At 41.2% G+C, this 19,763-nt stretch overlaps 2 protein-coding genes across 5 annotated transcripts in view; both read right to left on the reverse strand.

The window, feature by feature from the left end:
* pi4kaa (phosphatidylinositol 4-kinase, catalytic, alpha a) overlaps window positions 1-9,277 on the reverse strand; it is a 28,516-nt gene extending 19,239 nt beyond the window's left edge. For all 4 annotated transcript variants that reach the window (XM_068706407.1, XM_068706406.1, XM_068706405.1 and 1 more), the window contains exons 1-20: window positions 9,111-9,277; window positions 6,196-6,312; window positions 6,000-6,093; window positions 5,783-5,871; window positions 5,210-5,282; window positions 4,869-5,116; window positions 4,707-4,773; window positions 4,476-4,624; window positions 4,328-4,393; window positions 4,145-4,241; window positions 3,861-4,052; window positions 3,677-3,777; window positions 3,416-3,545; window positions 3,197-3,326; window positions 2,304-2,399; window positions 2,035-2,218; window positions 1,237-1,337; window positions 915-1,083; window positions 624-674; window positions 70-178 (exon numbers count right to left, since the gene is read on the reverse strand). In XM_068706407.1, the coding sequence (XP_068562508.1) occupies window positions 70-178; window positions 624-674; window positions 915-1,083; window positions 1,237-1,337; window positions 2,035-2,218; window positions 2,304-2,399; window positions 3,197-3,326; window positions 3,416-3,545; window positions 3,677-3,777; window positions 3,861-4,052; window positions 4,145-4,241; window positions 4,328-4,393; window positions 4,476-4,624; window positions 4,707-4,773; window positions 4,869-5,116; window positions 5,210-5,282; window positions 5,783-5,871; window positions 6,000-6,093; window positions 6,196-6,312; window positions 9,111-9,209 (2,362 nt within the window). In that variant the 5' untranslated portion in view covers window positions 9,210-9,277. The remainder of the gene's footprint in view (window positions 1-69; window positions 179-623; window positions 675-914; window positions 1,084-1,236; window positions 1,338-2,034; window positions 2,219-2,303; window positions 2,400-3,196; window positions 3,327-3,415; window positions 3,546-3,676; window positions 3,778-3,860; window positions 4,053-4,144; window positions 4,242-4,327; window positions 4,394-4,475; window positions 4,625-4,706; window positions 4,774-4,868; window positions 5,117-5,209; window positions 5,283-5,782; window positions 5,872-5,999; window positions 6,094-6,195; window positions 6,313-9,110) is intronic.
* A 1,066-nt stretch (window positions 9,278-10,343) lies between these two features.
* On the reverse strand, window positions 10,344-19,389 carry slc25a1b (slc25a1 solute carrier family 25 member 1b). The gene is made up of 9 exons (XM_068706409.1): window positions 19,050-19,389; window positions 16,377-16,484; window positions 14,656-14,755; window positions 13,685-13,823; window positions 13,389-13,473; window positions 12,937-13,041; window positions 12,665-12,780; window positions 12,503-12,576; window positions 10,344-11,756 (listed from the first exon to the last, which is right to left on the reverse strand). Exons 1-9 carry the CDS (start codon window positions 19,159-19,161, stop codon window positions 11,642-11,644), a joined length of 954 nt encoding a protein of 317 aa, XP_068562510.1. The 5' UTR covers window positions 19,162-19,389; the 3' UTR covers window positions 10,344-11,641.
* Window positions 19,390-19,763: the final 374 nt, after the last annotated feature.

Here is a 19,763-nt window from a genome sequence, read left to right on the forward strand (position 1 = left end):
TCACGACGCTGAAATACGACACAACATATTTAAGCGGTAATGCATTCCCTAACTCGACGTTAACTGTACCTGAGCCCTCCACAGCAAATCCCATGACCACAGAGTAGAGCCAGAAGTCCCTGAAGAGCTTCTGCAGACGTGGCTTCGCTTCCTTAATCGGTGGCAACCTCTTCGTCAGCTAACAGCGGAAGAAAGAGAAGTAAGAGAGAGTAAATCTCTGTGGTGTGTTACTCTATGGGAGAGAAGACAGGTATCCGCTGAAGCTCTTGTGAGCAGCTTGTAAGAAGGCTTTTACAAAGAGATGGTACGAGACAGATCCACCATCACAACAGGGATGATGATGAAGTGTGAATGAAATATGTGATGCGGAACTGAAGAGGGAGACATGGACGAAGAACCCCCGGAATATGTCTCAGGATTTATCAAGTTTTTGAGAAGATAAAGCAATCCGGATCCTTTTTATGTTTTTGTACGTATATGCTCTATAAAAATAGGGTTAATTTAGGGTTTTATCAGATGCTAAAGAAGTGGACTAAATTGTAGTTTCTACTGACCCATATAAAATATAAAACTTAACAGGAGAAGGTGATAAAAACAATGTTGGAAACATCCAGAACACTCACCACAGCAATAACCGGAATTAGGACGCCGAGGTTTCCGGCACTGCTTGACGCCTACAGAGACAAAGGAGGAGAAGAAGTCCAAAACAATCAACGTTTTAAGTCCCTTCTTTTTACTACTTCTATCACTTTTCATGTTTCACAAGGAGAGAGAGAGAGTATGAGCCGACAAGATAACAAAGACAAAACCAGCGTTGTTTATTCTCATAACCTGAAAGAACGTCATTCTGTAACTGCACTACTTTGCATTGATTCTTATATTTGTATCTGTACGTGTGTGCGAGTGCTTCGTACCTTCAGAGCCGGGCCTTTGTCTGGGGCTCTCTCGCTGGCTCTCTTCCCCTCCAAACCCAGCTGGACAAACAGCTCCAGCAGGTTGACCAGCAGCTCGTCGACCATCTGCTCAGCCTGGAGGTTCGCTGCTATGTTACCCAGAGCATTTATCACAGCCAAGGAACAGTGTCTGCATACGGGAGAGAGGGAGCATTAACACACCAGAGTCTCAAACTGTGAATAATACTCGGCTACTTGAGGAGCAGCATATCCTCCTATTTTATACATCACTTCTTCATGTACTCACGGCTCCTAAAGGACTGTAATTAAGTCATTAACGTACCTGTATCCATGGTCCTTGTAGTCTTTGTTAGAGTAGACCATGGAGCTGGCTTTCACACTGATCTGCTGGAACAAATTCCACACCTCCTGGTAGATGTATTGCTAAGGTGAAAGAAAAGTTATGATGTCAGATATTTTCAAAGAGTAGGTATTCACATTAGCAAAGACTGGCAGTTTTTAACCCTCTGAATCCCAAAACCAGCCGGAGGGATTGAAAAGCATGTTTTCTTCAAATAATCGCCAAAACTACACCGTTTATCACAACCAGAAGCTGTAAAAAACGTCATTATCATCAGGTTTTCATCTTTCCGACGGTCCTTGAACACATCAAGTGAGACGAACACTTCTGTCAGAAAAAGCAGCCGAACCTGAGCTTAAAATCGTGATATCTCATGAAAATAATTTTATTCTACGTGTACTCATTTAAAATATTGTCCAAAATAAACCATTTGCTCCAAACACATCCTGTAAAAAACATTAAATTGTGATCTCCTCAGTGAAACTATGAAGTCATGATTGATTCATCTGAGACCAACAGTCATGTGACAACAAATCAGAGAAACCTTTTTTTTCTTTTTAATGATTTATGGCATTATAACTGATATTCTGCACTAAAGACATGTTTGAGTTCTCTCTACTTCTAGTCATGATTGTTCTGTTTCCATAGAGGTTCAGGACTTTTATTTTGAAGGGAAAAACAAGGCCACAGAGATGAAAATGTGACAGCAGCAAAACAAAAAACAACCCAAAACCTGTTGGGGTTCAGAGAGTTGAATAGATGACAGATATAAATACTCACATTGCCCGTGATGACCATGCAGCCCAGCTGGTCTACGATGAGGACGTCCAGCTGGGAGGGAGGCTGGCAGAACTTCTGCTGGAGGATCTGGAGGATGGGCTCCATCACTCTGGGGGTGTCTCGTAAGGCCACAGCGATGTGACCCAAAGCCCTGATGGTGTGGTCCGGGATCAGGTGAGCATCCCTGTGGAAGAGAGGAGGGAACATCGTTTTAAAAAAATTCTCACTTAATTCTCGTCAAAGTCAGAGGAATATGACGCTCGACTCACTTGTCGTTCTCCTGATAGATGTAGAGGCGGTTAGACAGACTGGCGAGGAACGCTTCTACAATCACGTTATCCATAGTCAGTCCGGCTTTCAGGCACCTGAACACAGAGGGAGAGATGTGTTCATAACAGTGTGAGCATCGGCGACTAGTTAGTTAAACGTGGAGGTGCAAGATTAGGGTCAAGCATGGGGAGGTGTGGAACATTTCCATTTATTTAACACCTGAAAGTGTCATTTTCCTGCAATATAGTGCCTTCAATCATGAGCGATAGGGCTGCTCTTTCACTATGAAGATCAGTTCATGTTGCTCTGCACATCAAAATATAATTTTTTCATTGTGTTCTGTACTTTCAGCAGTAAGTGACAGATAAAATGTGGTCTTTAATGCACACATTATTTAAATTTAAAGTTTGTCAAGACGATGTTAGAGACCCACAGACTGTAAATAACGCTGAATAAGACATTTCTACTTTCATGAAGTGAAAACACTCTGTGAAAGAGTTAAAGTTAGAAGACGAAATGAACATCATGCTGTATTGAAGAAGACTTGAAACTAGAGATTGAGACCATAAACTCATGTTTACAATGTTTACTGAGTCATTTTCTCATAGACTTCTATACAACCAGAGGAGTCGCCCCCTGGTGGACACTAGAGAGAATGCAGCTTTAACAGGCTTCACTTTTCAGAACCGGCGGTTGCCGCCTAGTTTTGACTTGAACGGAATTTATATACTACATAAAAAAACAGCGAGATATATAAATTCATATTTTAAACAAACTAGCTCAAATGTTTAAATGCTCTGCCTGCTCCATTGCTGTGTGTGTGTGTGTGTGTGTGTGTGTGTGCGTGCGTGCGTGCGTGCGTGCGTGCGTGTGTGTGTGCGCGCGAACTCACCTGCAGATGTTATCGATGGAGATGTCCCTCAGCTGTTCGTACATGGACGGCTGGCTCTTCTTGTTCGAATGGGTACTGAGGGTTGACTGGGAATGTTCGTTGGTCACATGGATCTTTATCTCGCCAACCCCTGAAATAAAGAAAGCAGCATTTTGGTAACAGAACAATGGAACTGGAAGGTTAACGATGCTCCTGAATGATGGAGTGTGCTGTTGTCACCTGAAGTGTACTGGCTGTGGTATTTGTACAGCTTCACCAGAACAGGAGACGGCACCACCAAGAAGTCTCTCAGTGACGTGGTGACAGAGTGAGCCACCACGGGGAAGCGCTCACACAGACGGCCCAGACCCTGAAGACACACACACACACACACACACACACACACACACACACACACACACACACACACACAAGGTGTAATCATGATCATACTCTAAATAAAGAATCTCCTCTTTCATAGTTTATTAAAAAACGAGTTACCTGTAAGCAGCAGATGAGCAGCGGCATGTGAGCGATGATGACTTTACTGGACGTCTTGGACTGCAGCTTCTCTGACAGTTTGGTGCAGAGGTTCTCAGCTCCTGGTGAAACCGACAAAGAGAGAAGAGATGTGACCCCCGAGACAGACGACGTGCCGCGTCCTCAACTAAAGCGACATGCTCACCCTGCTCCTCGGTCACGGCCCACACCATGAGGTCCACGCAGGCGGCGTTGGCCTGGCAGCGCAGCTTGAGCGGGCTTAGTTCGCTCTGCAGGTACTCGACGTCGTGCAGGATCCTCTGCAGCTCCGACTGGCTGCTGCTGAACTGCTCCAGCACGAAGTCGTGGACCTCCTTCACGTAGTCCGTCTGGAGGTCTGGGGAGCACAGACGGCACATCGTTACAGCTCGCCGTCGTATTTTATAATAAAATGCGGCTAATTTAAAGAAAGAAGGGGATTCTTTTTACCTTTTAGATTGTACAGAGTGTCTCTTAGCATTTTAAATATGGCTACATACAGAGGATCACTGAAGGTTTTGTAGTAGAGATGAAGACTAGGATTCAACTGACAAGAAAGAAGCAGAAATGTATCAATGAAGCAGTAGTGTAAATAAATAAAAATAAAGAGTAAAAACATCTGGAGAGTCATACCTCTAGAAGTTCTGCCAGAGATTCATCCAGCGATTTCAAAAACGTCTCGGACACAAACTGTTCCACCTATTGGAGAGAAACAAGTCAATGAAATTGCATGTTGTCCAATTCTTTTTCCTCTTACTCGAATGCATCTGTGGCTGCTGACCATGTGGAGGAGCTGTCTGAGCATATCCAGAGGGACGTGAAACTCTCCGGCGCTGCTGCCTGTGAAAAGAGGGGAGACGGAGAAGCTGGAGCTGATGGTGGAGAAGTAGTAGTCAGGGTCCACCGCGCTGCCATCGGGGAGGTACGAGCCTGGAGAGGGAGAGCAGGAGTGTTTAGAGGGATCGTTATGGAGCGTTGGGTTCTCCTCTTTAGCTTCTCCTCGGGTACTTACCTTCAAAGTACTGTGCAGAGGAGTCAGCGGGTGAGATGGGGGTCAGACAGGCTCTCTCTGGACTGGCCTGCAAAACACGGTAAAAAGTATCTGTGAAAAGGCATCTCTCTTTGACAGGTTAGGTTCAGGTTTGTTCCTTCACTTTCCTCCAGTGATCCATACCTGTTGACTGGAGCCTTTCCGTCTCAGAGTGTCTCCCTGATACACGGTGAGCAGAGAGCTCGGCAGGATGGAGCGGAAGTCATTGAAGGACCGGCGGTGCGTCGCGTCGCTATCGTCGGCCGAAGGCGGCGCGGGAGTCACCGGTCGAGGGAACAGCTTGGACAGCAACGGCTCGTCGGTGTTGCTGTATCGACCAAACGCTCGGGCAACACCGAGCAAGGTGGGCACAGTGTACCTGCACAGGTATTCTGTACAGAAGGAAAGGTTACGGAAGGTAGAGAGAACATTACTATGAAGCTAAGTTACAAACAAAGGAAGCAGGAGGTGTGTTGTGTTGGTACCTTTATCGTGAGCCTCTGGATTCTTGCAGATGTCTTGCAGGACCTGCATGATGTCCATGACCGCCTCCAGGATCTGACAAAGATGATACGTCATAATTACGTCAAGATGATAATTTAAAAGGGGAAGCTAGTTTTTTTTTTTTAAACTGGACCCTATTTTCCTCAGTTTGTTATTAATAGTGTCTAACAACATTATGGAACGGACTCTACATAGATTTCTGAAGGAGAAGTCTCGTTCTGAAGTCTCGCTTTAAAGGAGCCTTGTTCAGAGAGAAGTCTCGTTCTAAAGGAGAAATGTCACTGAAGGAGATGACTCGTTCTGAAGTTTTGTTCTGAAGTCTTGTTCTCAAGGAAAAGTCTTGCTCAATGAGAATCCTCGCTGAACGAGAAGTCTTGCTCATTGAGAAGTATCTTTCTGAAATCTCGAGAGTGAGGAGTCTCTTCACAGGCAGCATGAGGAGGAGGAACAATATCAGCAAACACACACACACACACACACACACACACACACACACACACACACACACACACACACACACACACACACACACACACACACACACACACACACACCTGTCCTCGTAAGGTCTCATCCCGTTGTGCAACGTCTGAGAGGAGAGTAACAAGACCAAAGGTGAAGATCTCTGCGACAGGAAGTGTCTCTGCAAGACACAAAGTTCAGCAGATATTAAAAAACAGCATCCTAAATGCAGGCATCCATACTCAAAGTGTACTGAAGGAATATAGTGAATATTATAGGATATATTTCATGACACAGGTGTATCGTTACCTCTTCCTTTGCGTTCTGAGCTTTCTTCAATCCACTGAACTTTAGGAAGCCCTTTAAGCAACCCGAGAAGGTACGGGACGATAGCATCTTTGTGCTGCAACACAAAGTGTTTTTCATAGCATGTGATACAAGGGCTTAACAAACGAAACCACGAGGCTGGAGAGGGGAGTCCAGAAAAAACAACAACAATGTTTACCTGCAGGTCTGACTCGACCAGGAAGATGCCCAGAGCGATGACGGCGTCTCTCCTCCTCTCGTCCAGCTGGAAGACTCCTCTGAAGTCCACGGGGCACATGCATTGTAGCTTCTGCACCTGCGAGAGGACGACACACACATCTTCATCTTCATCACATCTCACTGCTGACTTCAGCTGGAAGCACCAGCTTGTTTGGATGAAACAATCTTTTAACGTCACATCGCTCACGTCTCTTGGCTCCATTAGCAATAATGAATTTTGTTTTTTTGCATAAATGTGCTGCAGGAATCCAGCCAAACCTGCCTTTAGCATTAATTATCCTAATGCTAAAAGGGCCAGACATAAGCCAAGAGATTGATTTATCCACCGTTTAAAACCTTTGTTTAATGCGATACGCAATGCAGAGGAGGGGAAATTTGTGGAGTAACTAACATTGGATTCCAAAAGCTAAAGATTATGTTTGTCAAAGCCAAAACAGTCAAATAAATAAAGGGATTTTGGGTTCAGCCGATTGTACGTCAAAGCTCAACCTGCTGTGTTTATAAAGACACCATGTAAACCTCTTAGTGAGCCAGGAAAAACTATGGAAACACACAACATTTTAATGAAAAAGTTGGAGTTGAACCAAAAGGATACTTCATCACACAAGCCAGTAAAATACAATATATTCTTAAGTACCACCGGCTTTTCTGGCACCAACTGAAAGGAGGTTATTGTACAAACAATGAGGCCTCTGTGTGAAACAGACCCCGAGGACTGAAGTTTACCACTCAGACGTTCAGAAACTAAGTGGCTCAAACCATAGTCAATACATGGATTCAGCTGATGGACTGGAACTTAATAGGCAACCATTGTAATGTGCTAAAATGAGAGGGTTAGCTGCTGTGCTTTGTCATGTTTGATAGCTAACTGAATATGAGTTTTGGGTGATTATATTAGTATTTTTTTCACAGTTTCCTGATATTTTTTAGACTGAATGATCGAGTGATTTAGAGAAAATAATCAGCAGAATAATCAATAATTAAACATAGTAGTTATAGCTCAACATATTCTTGGTCAAACAGATGGATGATGCTTCTAGCTTCACTTTGTAAAAAGTGCTTATGCAGACTTTCACAACAAGCACATTTCAAAAGACTTTACATAGAAATAAAACAAAAACAGGAAGACGTGCTCCACTTACACAATAACACAATGGGAGGACTTCTCACTGTGTTACTGCTACCACAGTTACTTCATCACACTGAGCACATATTAAGCTACACTTCCTGTTTTAGTTTAAAATCATTTCCCCATTTTAAACCTCAGTGGGTGTATTTCCTAAATCACTTCAAAAGTTGTGGCCACGCCGTAATCCCCGACCACAAATCCCAACCTGCCGAGTGAGTATCCCTCAACCGCATTACTCAATTTGAGTTTCAGCAGCAGAACTTCAACTCTGAAATCGCTCTCATTGACATTTCTTCATCAAGCATGTTTCGCAAAATGACATGATCACATCTCGTGGGTGGGACTTTAAGCTGGTTGCCTCCCTCTTGTGATTGCTTAAAACTGTCCGTCACGCATGCTTGATAATAAATCTTCACGTGAGGTATTGAAGGCAATGTTTGGAACTTATTCTTCCTCTTTGTCGTGGCCAGATTAACCTGTTTGGAGTCCCTGTTGCCTTCAAGTTCCCCTCGATTCACGAGAAATAACAGCTTTATTTTGCGTACACACCCAGAAACCAACGAGTACTTATAGACTGGAAGACTACCTGCCTGGCCTCCTGTTTTCTTAAGCTTTAATTTAGTAAAAATGCACCATGTGAGCACAATATAGACAAAAATATTAAAGGTTTTATAACTAGATTTTGACACAGGGCCACAAGACCACACAGCAACAAACCCAGCTGATTTGGTGCATTAATGGTGCAAATTCCCAGACCAATTTCAAAGTAATAAAATTAGCAAAAAACAAACTGTCACACAGTGAATCTGGGACTTTAGTGGCCCGAGGGCAGCTGCCCGTTTTAGCTTTGATTGGTGATTTAGCCTCTCTCCTCTGAGTTACAGCTGTTCAACTCATTCACTATTGATTCACTATCGATCGCAGCTGCCAGACACAATCAACAACTTGTCCCTCGGAAAATGCTACAATTAGGAAAAAGATACATTGATCCACCCCTTATATCAGCAGGCAATACATTTCTTATTTAGCAGTGATTGCTTCATTGTTTGGAGACATGAGCACTTCTCTGACTTACCTATTAAGTAGAAATTGAAAATCTGTGGAAATCAATACAATAGAATAAACTGTTTTATTTTAAATGAGGAATACAGGACACTGGACTGAGGGACAGTTGTGTGGACTCACCCTTTGTTATTGCATGTGTCCTCAGCTTTAAATTAGACGTCATAAAGCTGCAACTAACGGTTATTTTAGTCATGAATCTGAATATTATTTTAAACTATTAGTAAGTAATATAAAACTGTTAAAAGTCCCCTGTGCCATCTTGTATGAACGAGAGCCAAATCAATATTATTTATTGGTTTATATATAAGATTCAATTTACAAAGTTATGCAATATTGACCCTTTACAAAGCGTGCAGAAACAATGAAAGAAGTGAGAATATTAATATAAGTAGTATCATCATTCAGGAGACTCTTATACAGACAGACAGGTGACAGCAGACAGACAGAGGGATGTCTTTGAAAACATTGATTATCAAATATTAATTCCAATGGCAGAAGCTTTCTTTGACACATCGAAGTCGTTAGCATTAACCTGAGCAAAGATTAGCTAGCTTACAGGTTCAAAACAGCTAACGTTAGCCACCGTTAGCTACCTTTGACGTCACAGTCACAAATGCCTACTGAGCCGCCATTTTTTTGGACAGGTACTAGCTTGTTTACCGTCGTTTAGCTAACGTTACCTTTTCTATCGGAGCCTGCCGGTGAGCCGCCAACGACCGAGCGAGAGACAACACGGTGTTGAAGTAGAATCCTCTGCTTCCCCCTCCATTGAGAGACATGTTTTTATTAAAGACGCCTTAATATCGCCACAGGAACACAGACATCTTCTTTCATTCAGTCCCGAGGAGCAGCGGCGATCCGCACTGACAACTACGGCAAGCGCAATGTGGTCAAATAAACGCGAAGCAAGGTCACAGTGCATAAATGCTAAGAACAATAACATTTACTTAGCAATTGTACTTTACACCTGGTACTTTACTCAGTATAGGCATTTTATGTTACTTTATACTTATACTTTACACCATTTCAGAGAGAAGTATTGTACTTTTTACTCCAACCCAGAAGTATAAGAACTTTTTAAATGAGCTTGTTTCCAGTTGCAACAAAAAAGTGAATACATTGATGCATCAATAACTATAAATATACATTGTTCTGAAATGGACCATTCTGCAGAATGAGTACTTTTATTTTTGGTACTTTAAGTATATTTTGATGCTTTTACTTTTGTACTTTTACATACGTAAACTTTTGAATTCAGGACTGGTACTTGTAAGAGTATTTTTCCACTATAGTATTGCTATTTTTACTTAAAGTTAGTACAAGGAACTTTCATTTTGTGTTGATTCTGTTGGTCCCTGTGGACTAAAGTGGTAGTGTTTCTGAGCACATTTTATTGCAGCAGGGTCTGACAGTCTGCTCCTCTCAGTCCTGGTTCTGGTTCTCTCGTGCCTCCCTTCCCTCCAGCGGGTCCAGCAATACGTCCTGGGTCTCCAGCAGCGTGGTGTCGGTGTTGGCTCCCAGAGAGGAGAAGCTCTGCTCCTGGAGGAGGAGGAGGAGGAGGAGGAGACGCTGCTGCTGTTGCCGGGAGCTGAGCTCTCCTCCCTCCGGAGCTCTGACTGCAGGTCCGTGGCTGATGACGAGCATTAAGAATAACTCTATAGAAATAGACCATCTTCTCTCTGATGGTCTCTTTACTGATAGAGGTCTGATAGAAGATCAGGACTACGCTGAGACTGGTTCATATAGGATCAGGACTAAACTGAGACCCCCTCACAGTAACTTTAAGAAACATTTTAAATGCAGGACTTTTAAGTATTTTAATACTGTGGTATTACCACTTTCACATGAGTAAAAGGTCTGAGTACTTCTTCCATCACTCCTTATAGTTATAAATAAACACCCACCACAAAATGAACGGTCTGATCAAATGTTTATTTGTGAGCATATTGTTAGAATTAATTAGACTGAAGGCACAATACTTGTTTTTCATTACCTAAAGATAATTAAATAGGTATGACATTGAGTCTACATGTATGCAAACTGGAGTAAACATTTGTAAAACAATTAGTAGCATTGCATGCCAGACTCACACGCTACAGACTCCAGTCTAAAACATCGCTTTGAGCAGACATTGGCACGTTGGCTCGTCAGTTGGTGTAAAAAGTAAAAAGGCAATAATTAAAGTTAAACATTTTAATACAGAATCTGCAATAAAAAGCAATCTTCAAGCACTCGTCCTTCCTGGAATGAGATGGAAGGCACTATTAATGGCACTTCTCAATCAGGCAATTTAAAATTCAAAAGCAAAAATTCATTAAAAAAAAAAAAAAAAACAGTTTCGATGAATTTAGAAGATACGAACGTCTCAGAAATACCTCAGAAACTGCCTGGAATCAAACACCCGGCACCACCGCAGAGTGTGCAACATTATTAAAACATCTGTCGTGACTAAAGCACGTACAACATTCAATCATTCTTTATCTCAAAAGATCTCAAAATCAATACATAGGCACTTATTTATATATAGCATCTGGTGAGTCAATTGATTTAAAACATCTCTGCAAAGTAAAACTGAACACCTCAACAACTGTTTAGTGGAAATGTGCATTTATAAAGAAGTTGTGTATATAATTAATAAAAACCTGCATCTCTACGGATCCTACAATCTTGATTAATCCGACAATCGTGATTTAAGGCATTTAGTTCCTAATGTACTGGTCGCCTCTGCGGCATAAGAGATCTGAACACTAAATATTTCTTCAGATTCTGGAATGAAATAATGAGTTTGAAAAAAGTCTGCATATAAAGAGGGCTTTAAAATCTTTCATCTCTGGTATAATCTCTCATTTCAAGTATAATTTCTTCGTCAACAGTGTCTGAATCACATTACGTCGGGTATTGGATTCTCTTTATATTAAGGATGTAAAAGTGTTTGTCTGCGCCGACAGTGTTCCCTTTTCTCAAGTCAATCTGAGTAAAAGCCTCGTTCCTTTTCCCTGAGCTCTGAAGGAACAACACCCCTTTTGGAATTAAAAAAAAAAACAGCGAGTGTAAAAAGCGACTCTGAAATCTGGAGCTTCCACTTGCAGTAGCTGAGTTATAAATAAAATCAAAGAACATACCAATCCCTTTCTTTTCTCTAGAGGTAGATATTAGAACCTAGACTATTGACGTGAATGGGTGTCCTGAAGCTCTCGTCGTCGTGACCGCTTCAGTCCGTCTTCCAAACTTTGTTGAGGACCTTCACCACTTCCTCGTAGATGATGAAGACGATGGCCACGTCCATGCACACCCGACCCAGCCGGGGCACGGTACCTTTGTAGAACCTGAACGGGACCAAAAAAAAAAAGATGAAGTTTTAAACACTTATCAAACACTTATCAAACATATGGGCTGTTGCACACATTTGCAATGTTCCTGTACGTACAACATTCACAAATTTGGGTACTTGGATCACAGCCTGTATATCAGAAGTGGACTGGCGATTTGGCCGTCACCATCTTGGATTACGGCCCTCGCCATCTTGACTTTTTTGCAATCAGTGAACAGGAAGTTACCATATTTGGACTGAGGAGGAGTGATGTAGAGACGCTGTATACGTCTCTGGTAGAGACCTGTCAATCACCGTGTAGCCCCGCCCCTAAAGCATACCCTGCTTTATGGTCTGTTTGACTCTAAATGGACCATAATGTACTAAATGAACATCATGATGTATTGAAGAAGACTTGAAACTAGAGATTGAGACCATAAACTCATGTTTACAATGTTTACTGAGGGAATAAATCAAGAGAGAAGTAGAGTCATTTTAGACTAGACTTCTATACAACCAGAGGAGTCGCCCCCTGATGGACACTAGAGAGAATGCAGCTTTAACACATGAAGCATTGGCTTCACTTGTCAGACCCGGAGGTTGCCTCTGACTTGGATGCATTCTGGTGTCAAGACAATTCAAATTAATGCGGAATTATTGATGTGTAAAGAGTGTGAATGCTTTAAAGATAGGAGGCCAATTATCGCTAAATAAATGTTTGTAAAGTGATTCTCCGTAAATCAACTCCGTCTGTAAACTTACGCCTTCGGTCCCTCGTGCTTCATGATCTTGACGGCGCAGTCCATCGTGCTTTTGTACTTGTGAGCTTCGAGACCCTGTTAATAAATAGACACACGTACACGTTAGTCAAGACGCTAAACACGTGAGATTCCTCCAACGGGTGAACATTAAAACTCAACCAACCTGCATCCTGGTCTTAATGACGTCCAGCGGAGTGTTTCCAAACACGCTGGCAGCTCCGGCAACGGCTCCAAACGATCCCGTTATCAGAGGGTTCATGGCTTTGTTGGGGTCGTCGCCTTTAGTGTTTGAAGAGAACAAACAAAAGATGGTTCTTTGCATGTTTTTTGGAATTATTATTATTATTATTATTATTATTACTACGGTCATTTAACATTTAACAGAATTGCATGAGGGGATTCTAAAGGAGATGGAGGAGATTGGCTCACACACACCTTTGTACCAGTTCCTCAGGGAGGTCATGACGTAGAAGCGGATGGCCTGGTTGGATCCTTGTTTCAACACGGTGGCAGTGAGGCCTTGGTAGGTCCCCTTCAGTCCTGCAGATACAGTATCAAGACCTTTATCAAAACCAGAACCCTCACAGCCCTCAAGCTCAGGATCTAATGAGGCTGAGCAGGAATACTATCCCGCAAATAATAGAGGTTGAAATGTTTGAATTACACCTTAAATAAATAAAAGAGTTTTGGAAGAAAGCATGCATTTAGCGCCTACATTTTTTCTATAAAAAGGAAAGTTTTCTGTTTTGATGTATTTTTAAATGTACAGTACTTTGAGCTACATAATCAGTATGTAATGTGCCTTATAAATAAAGATTGTTATTATTATTAAATAAAAAAGAAGAGTGGTGCAACACATCGTGCACAGATGAAGACGCCGTCCTTACCTTCAACTCTAATAATCTCCCTCACTCCATGGAAAAAGCCCTTGTACTTTGGGTTTGCTGATGTCTGATCGTGGATGAATTTCACCTAAAACATCATCACAACATCGTTACAAAGATGAAGAAGAATCAAAACTGATTGCAGAAACAGTAACGAGTCAAAAACAACATGAGCGGTATGGCGTTTGCATGAGAGTACGATGCATCTTTAACTCGAGAGGAGGACCGGATGAGTGAAAGTGACACCTGGTGGCAATAATCCATAAATGCATTCTTAATAATGTTATTTATTTTTTTACCTTAACAGTCTCCATGGGACAAACTACAAAAATGGCCTCTGCGACTCCGGCCCCAAGTCCGCAGACGAATCCTCGCTTGCTGTCCAGCTTTCCGTTTTCATCGCGCATTTTATTACTGATGAACTCAAACACCCCGAATCTGTAGTAAGAGAAGAAGATTAACGACTCATAACAGAACGCAATCGGTACACTTTCTGACACAGCAAATACTATACAGGGTTTATATGATAGAATGGCTTTGCTCATGGTTAGTGGTCATTAATGAGCACATCTTTTAATAAGACCAGGTTGTGAAAAAAAAAACCTTTTAACGGTTGAACTAAAACTAATTACAACTTCAGACTAGATAGAATAAAAACCCTTTATGTGATGTTGTCGTTTTACTGTGTGACTGCTTCATTTTATTATTGTTATTATCATTTTATTGTATTACTACATTTATTAATAATTCATTTGATTTCTTAGTTTGTTCTTTTAGTATTGATTGGTGTTATTGTTTCATCTATTCTTCTGTTTTATCAGAGTTTAACTCTTTGTTGAGCTCTCTGTTGTTTTATTGTCTTGTTTTTTCTGCTTTGTCTGTCACAGCACTTTGTAAACTCTGTTTTTAAAGAGGCTACATAAATAAATAAAGTAAGTAAGTAAACTTATCAATCCATTTTTAAAACTGTTGCAGAATAATTTCCTGTTGACCGACTCAAATCAATTAAATCAACCAAACACAGGTGCTCAGGTGTGTGTGTGTGTGTGTGTGTGTGTGTGTGCGTGTGTGTGCTCAGGTGTGTGTGTGTGTGTGCGTGTGCGTGCTCAGGTGTGTGTGTGTGTGTGTGTGTGTGTGTGCTCAGGTGTGTGTGTGTGTGTGCGTGTGTGTGCTCAGGTGTGTGTGTGTGTGCGCTCAGGTGTGTGTGTGTGCGCATGTGCTCAGGTGTGTGTGCTCAGGTGTGTGTGTGTGTGTGTGTGTGTGTGTGTACCTGACAGCTGCTTTGGGGATGGACCCGTACACCAGAGAGCTCAGTCCTCTGTACAGACCCTTCACTCCGTGACCGTTCACCGTCTGCTTCACACAGTCCGCTGCAGGACAGACACAGAACTATTTCTATAGTGACATCATGAACCATGATCTGCTGCTTTGTTATCAACCTTTTGCTTTAAAAAAATAAAATAAAAATAATTCTATATTTTGGGACGCAGCCGTAGATCCTCAGACGGGGCCCTTCTACAAGGTGAACGAGCTGCCTGAGGAGACGAGGCTCTCAGAATCAGTAATCGCTTTTAAATCACCTCTTAAAACACATTTGTATAGACTGGCTTTTATGTGATGTCGTCGCTTTTCTGTTTTATTTCTGTTTTATTTGTATTTGTTGATTTTACAAAATTATTTTACAATTTTATTTTATTTATTTTATTTTTTTAATTTAATTTTTTTAAATTGTATTTATTTATTTATTTGTTTATTTTTATCGTATCGACTGTCTCAATGAGTTTTCTGTTATTGTTATTATTGTCTTGTTTTTGCTGCTTTGTCGGTCAAACCACTTTGTAAACTCTATTTTTGACGGTGCTGTATAAATAAAGTTATTATAATTATTATTATTAATCCTCTCCATAACATAAAATAATAAATAAATTAAATCTATCCACTCCTGTATCGTGGGAGGTTCAGGAAGGATCCAGCGCCTTGTGAGCCCTTTTAAAAAATAAACATGTATTCATCTGGACGCCTTGCTTTAAACCCAACGTTTCCCTCAAAGATAACGATGAAGGTCTACATGTTCTGGGTTCCTCGTGTGTCTGCTGCAGCCTGAAAACAACAAACCTTCAGACAGAGTTTCTGAAGACAAACACGTTCAATGCCAAAGTTCAGGAGCAGCTCAGTGAACACATAGCAGTAAGTTACTACGCAAACACACATCTGTGCAACAACACGCCGCCTCTGTGGACAATGTTACCGAACGGACAGAAAGTCAGAGGGCCGTCTGGATCTTTAGGATGAAGTGAGATGATTGAGACGGCTGAACGACCACAGTGAGCTGCTCTTATTCACAGAGAGACACTTTATTATCTATTAATGGAGGCAGTGCAAAATGAAAGGGGATTAAAAAAGGAATCGAAGAGTAAAAACAGAGCAAGAATAAAGATGATTTTGGATGATATAGAAACACAAATTGACGGTAAATATATGAACAAATACAGATTGTGCAAATGAACAAATACAGATTGTGCATAAGGCTAACACAGCCAGTAACTTACAGTCCAAGAAAAAGATGAAAAGAACTTTGAAGGGTTTTAATAATTAGAAGCCTAAAAAACTACAGGTTCAGCAGTCTTTCCTCTCTGTTGATGATAATATTTTAGTTTTATTTGTATGAGGAAAAAAGTAAATTGTTTTTATTATTTTGCATTAATAATTGTATTATTATTATTATTATTATTGATATTTAGCTGTGTCTTTTCCATGTGTTCTGACTACACATCAGAGTCATTACACTCTTTCATTCATGGAGGGTTTCAGAGCGACTGCTGATCAAACATTCCTGGACAAGTTGACTCTAGAAGACGTTATGTAATAATTATGTAAGGCATGTTTAACGCAAACTGAACCGTGTACAGAAAATATATAGAGTCAGTGAACATCATCATCATCACATTTAATTCTAGCAGACAACTTAAAGGAAACAGAACGTAAACCCACCGATGCCTTTGTATTTGGGAGGGTTGGCCTTCTCGTCCAGCTGCAGCTGTGTTTTCACGTACTCTGTGGGGAAGGTGATGCAGATCTCGATGCCTCCCGCTAACCCACCTGAAACAACGGCAACAAACACGCCGTTAAGACGAGACTCATTCTGACGAGACAATAACAATTTAAAAAGGTTTCTTATTTTTGTGCATTTCAGGGAGAAAGAAGCGTTCAGACCACAAGTATTAACAATGACGGATTGTTGAAATGTAGTTTTTTCTACTACTTTATACATACATATATGTGTTTTAACGTACTCTTCGTTTGTTTGTTTATCATGTTGTACTTGTACATTATGATTTATTGTACATTTTCATGTTTTTATTGTTAAATTATGTCTTTTACAATTGCAAAAGTACTGTAATAAACCAGTTTCATGATCTTTTTTACAACGCTTTGTTGACCCTACTGAATAAAATAATGTTGTACTTTCACACTCAAATACTTCGTAGATTCACAAAGTGCAAAGCATGATTTGTAAGTATGAGAAGTATTAAAAGTTTGGTTTTAAACAGGTTATATTAATCACACTTATCTTGTTAAAGTATTCCTACAGAATTTTTTTTTAAGTTTCTAGGTAAATAAAAAGTGAAGTTTTCCTTTATTAGTTTATTAATAATCATCTGTGTTTCATACATTAATAAGCAGATCCACCTTAAGAACCCGGATGTCACACATCTGCGAACCGTCAGCCGGCAGCTGATTGGCTCAGCTGACCTCGGTGTGATTCGGCCCACAGACCCTCCCAACCATGGCCTGACTCCCAACTCTAGGGGGTGTGTGTTGGCCTCTCAGAGCGCACACACACACGCACACACACACACACACACACACACACACACACACACACACACACACATACACACATCTACAGTAGCTCCTCTGATGGGCTCCACGTGTTCAAATGGAGGAAACAAGTTTGACACGTTACACCTGCATCTGTTGACATCTCAGAATGCTCACACACACCTTTGATGAGTGATTGTTTAAAAAAAAAATAAAGTGTTTGCAGAAGTAGTACAATAGACCGGAAAGCTGTTTTTTCATTGATAAAAGCTTGAATTAATCCTCTGTTTGAGGGTTTTTATTGACGCTTTTAACGTGCGTTCGTTCCACCAACAGGCCGTGCAGAGACACACAACACACCCGTTCTGCAATCACTAGATTACTGCCTTTGGGCTGAACACACAGGCATTCCTTTAGTTAAAGCTGCAGCAGCCGTACCTACAAATTAAGTTTGCATTAAAAAAGAACACAGTCACATCGTCTGCAAACAAGAATGTGTTCAAACTGGAGGAAAAGATGTAGAACCAGTTCATCAAGGCAGACGTGAGCGAACACGTGGAGGAGTATTCTGATAATCAGTCTTTATTCACTTCTTCCTTTTAAAGATACTTATCGTAATTTACTGTAAAAAGTACAATATGTACCTCTAAGATGTAGTACAGTAATAAGTACAATATGTACCTCTGAGATTGTAGTACAGTAAAAAGTACAATATGTACCTCTGAGATGTAGTACAGTAAAAAGTACAATATGTACCTCTGAGATGAAGTAGTGCCTCTTGATTACTTCCCACTACTCACTATAAAAACATAGTATCTGCAGCAGTTTTACTGAACATCTGGAACGCATAATGATTGTGTAACAGCGTTGATGATCAACTGAACATGTTGAACAAAAGTGCTTTGTCATCCTCATGGAAACCTGAGGCCTCTGAGCTCACAGTGAAAGGTCAACAGAAAACACACCGACCTGCTAAGGGGGGGGGGGGGGGGGGCATGTACATTTACTAAGTGCTGTACTTAGGTACAACTTCAAGGTACTTGTACTTCACTTAAGTATTCCCATTTATGCCATTTAATACCTATCCTCCACTACATCTCAGAGGTAAATATTGTACATGAATATTATTAACTGAAGGATGAAGTGTTTCTTTATGTGTTGATGTTGAATGTTTATGATAAACTGAAGGATGAAGTATTTCTTTATGTGTTTATGATGAATGTTTGTGATAAACTGAAGGATGAAGTGTTCCTTTATGCGTTGAATGTTTGTGATAAACTGAAGGATGAAGTGTTCCTTTATGTGTTGATGTTGCATGTTTCAGTACTTCAGTACTTTTTACTTGTAGTGGAGTATTTTTACAGTGTGATATCAGTCCTTTTACTTAAGTAAAGGATCTAAATACTTCTTGCACTACTGCTGACAGTAATGCAGACATTTAAATGAACTTTTAAGGTTCAGCAGCAAAGTCTTTCTTATATCATGTTGATGTTGCAACGTTACACTGACATGTTTCTGAGCGTCTGTCACTGATTGACCAACAAAACCATCAGAGTTCATCAGTCTGTGTTTCTCTGGAAACGATTTGTGGATAACGTTTAAAAAAAGGTTTAAAAGTGCTGCTCGAGTCATGAAGGAAGTGCATGAGTTCATTCATGAGTAGCGCTGCAGGATTCCCCCATTTACTTTACCTTTAATGTGCAAGCAAGACAAGAGTACTAAACAGTGCTGCTGCCTCTGGATCACATCTGCACGCACGTGCACACACACGTTCACGCGCTTAAACTTTGTAAACAACCCATGTGTGCGGGAAGGAGTCTGCGGAGTAAAACGTATCCTTACCGGCCAGGATCGCCTTCCCCGGGTGCGTGAGGTTGGCTTTCCCCGCCGGAGCTGCAGCCGCCAGACACCCGGGTCTGTAGAACGGGCTCACGAATTTCGGTTGTGCAGACATGACTGCGACACCTCCGGCTTAACTTTTCTTTATTTTATTGTAGTTGGACGTGTCAAAGACCCGGACGCGCTCGGTCGCTTCACAACCGGTCAGCACGCTTCGAGCCCGGATCCAGTCTGCGTGCGCCTCGTGCAGGAGTCCCGATGCAGAAACATTGACCGTTGGACTTTCAGGTTCAGATCCGGAGCTGATAAAGTTACCCTCCGTGTTGCTCAGAGGCTGATAACGTCGAGTCAGTGTTCACTCCGGGCGGGGCAGGACACGACACTTCCCCCCCCCCCCCCCACGAAAAAAAACGCCATGTTTGTCACTAACATTTAAGGAGGACCGGAGAGATTCTGTTCAAAGAGCGGAATTACTTTAAATATGACGGATCGCCTGTAGAGGGCGCTGTTTGTCACACTTACAGAGATAAATAAATAAATACACAACAGTATTTTTATCTATTAATACAAAAATACTATAATATATATATATATATATATATATATATATATATATATATATATATATATATATATATATTATATATTTACACAGCAGGGGTTTTCTGGCCAAGGACCCCCAAACTGATAGAGAGATGGAGCAGGGACCCCCGACTA

This window comes from Cebidichthys violaceus, unplaced genomic scaffold, assembly GCF_023349555.1.
Source record: "Cebidichthys violaceus isolate CVI_PGR_0920_01 unplaced genomic scaffold, fCebVio1.0.p SCAF_12, whole genome shotgun sequence".
Lineage (NCBI taxonomy): Eukaryota > Metazoa > Chordata > Actinopteri > Perciformes > Stichaeidae > Cebidichthys > Cebidichthys violaceus.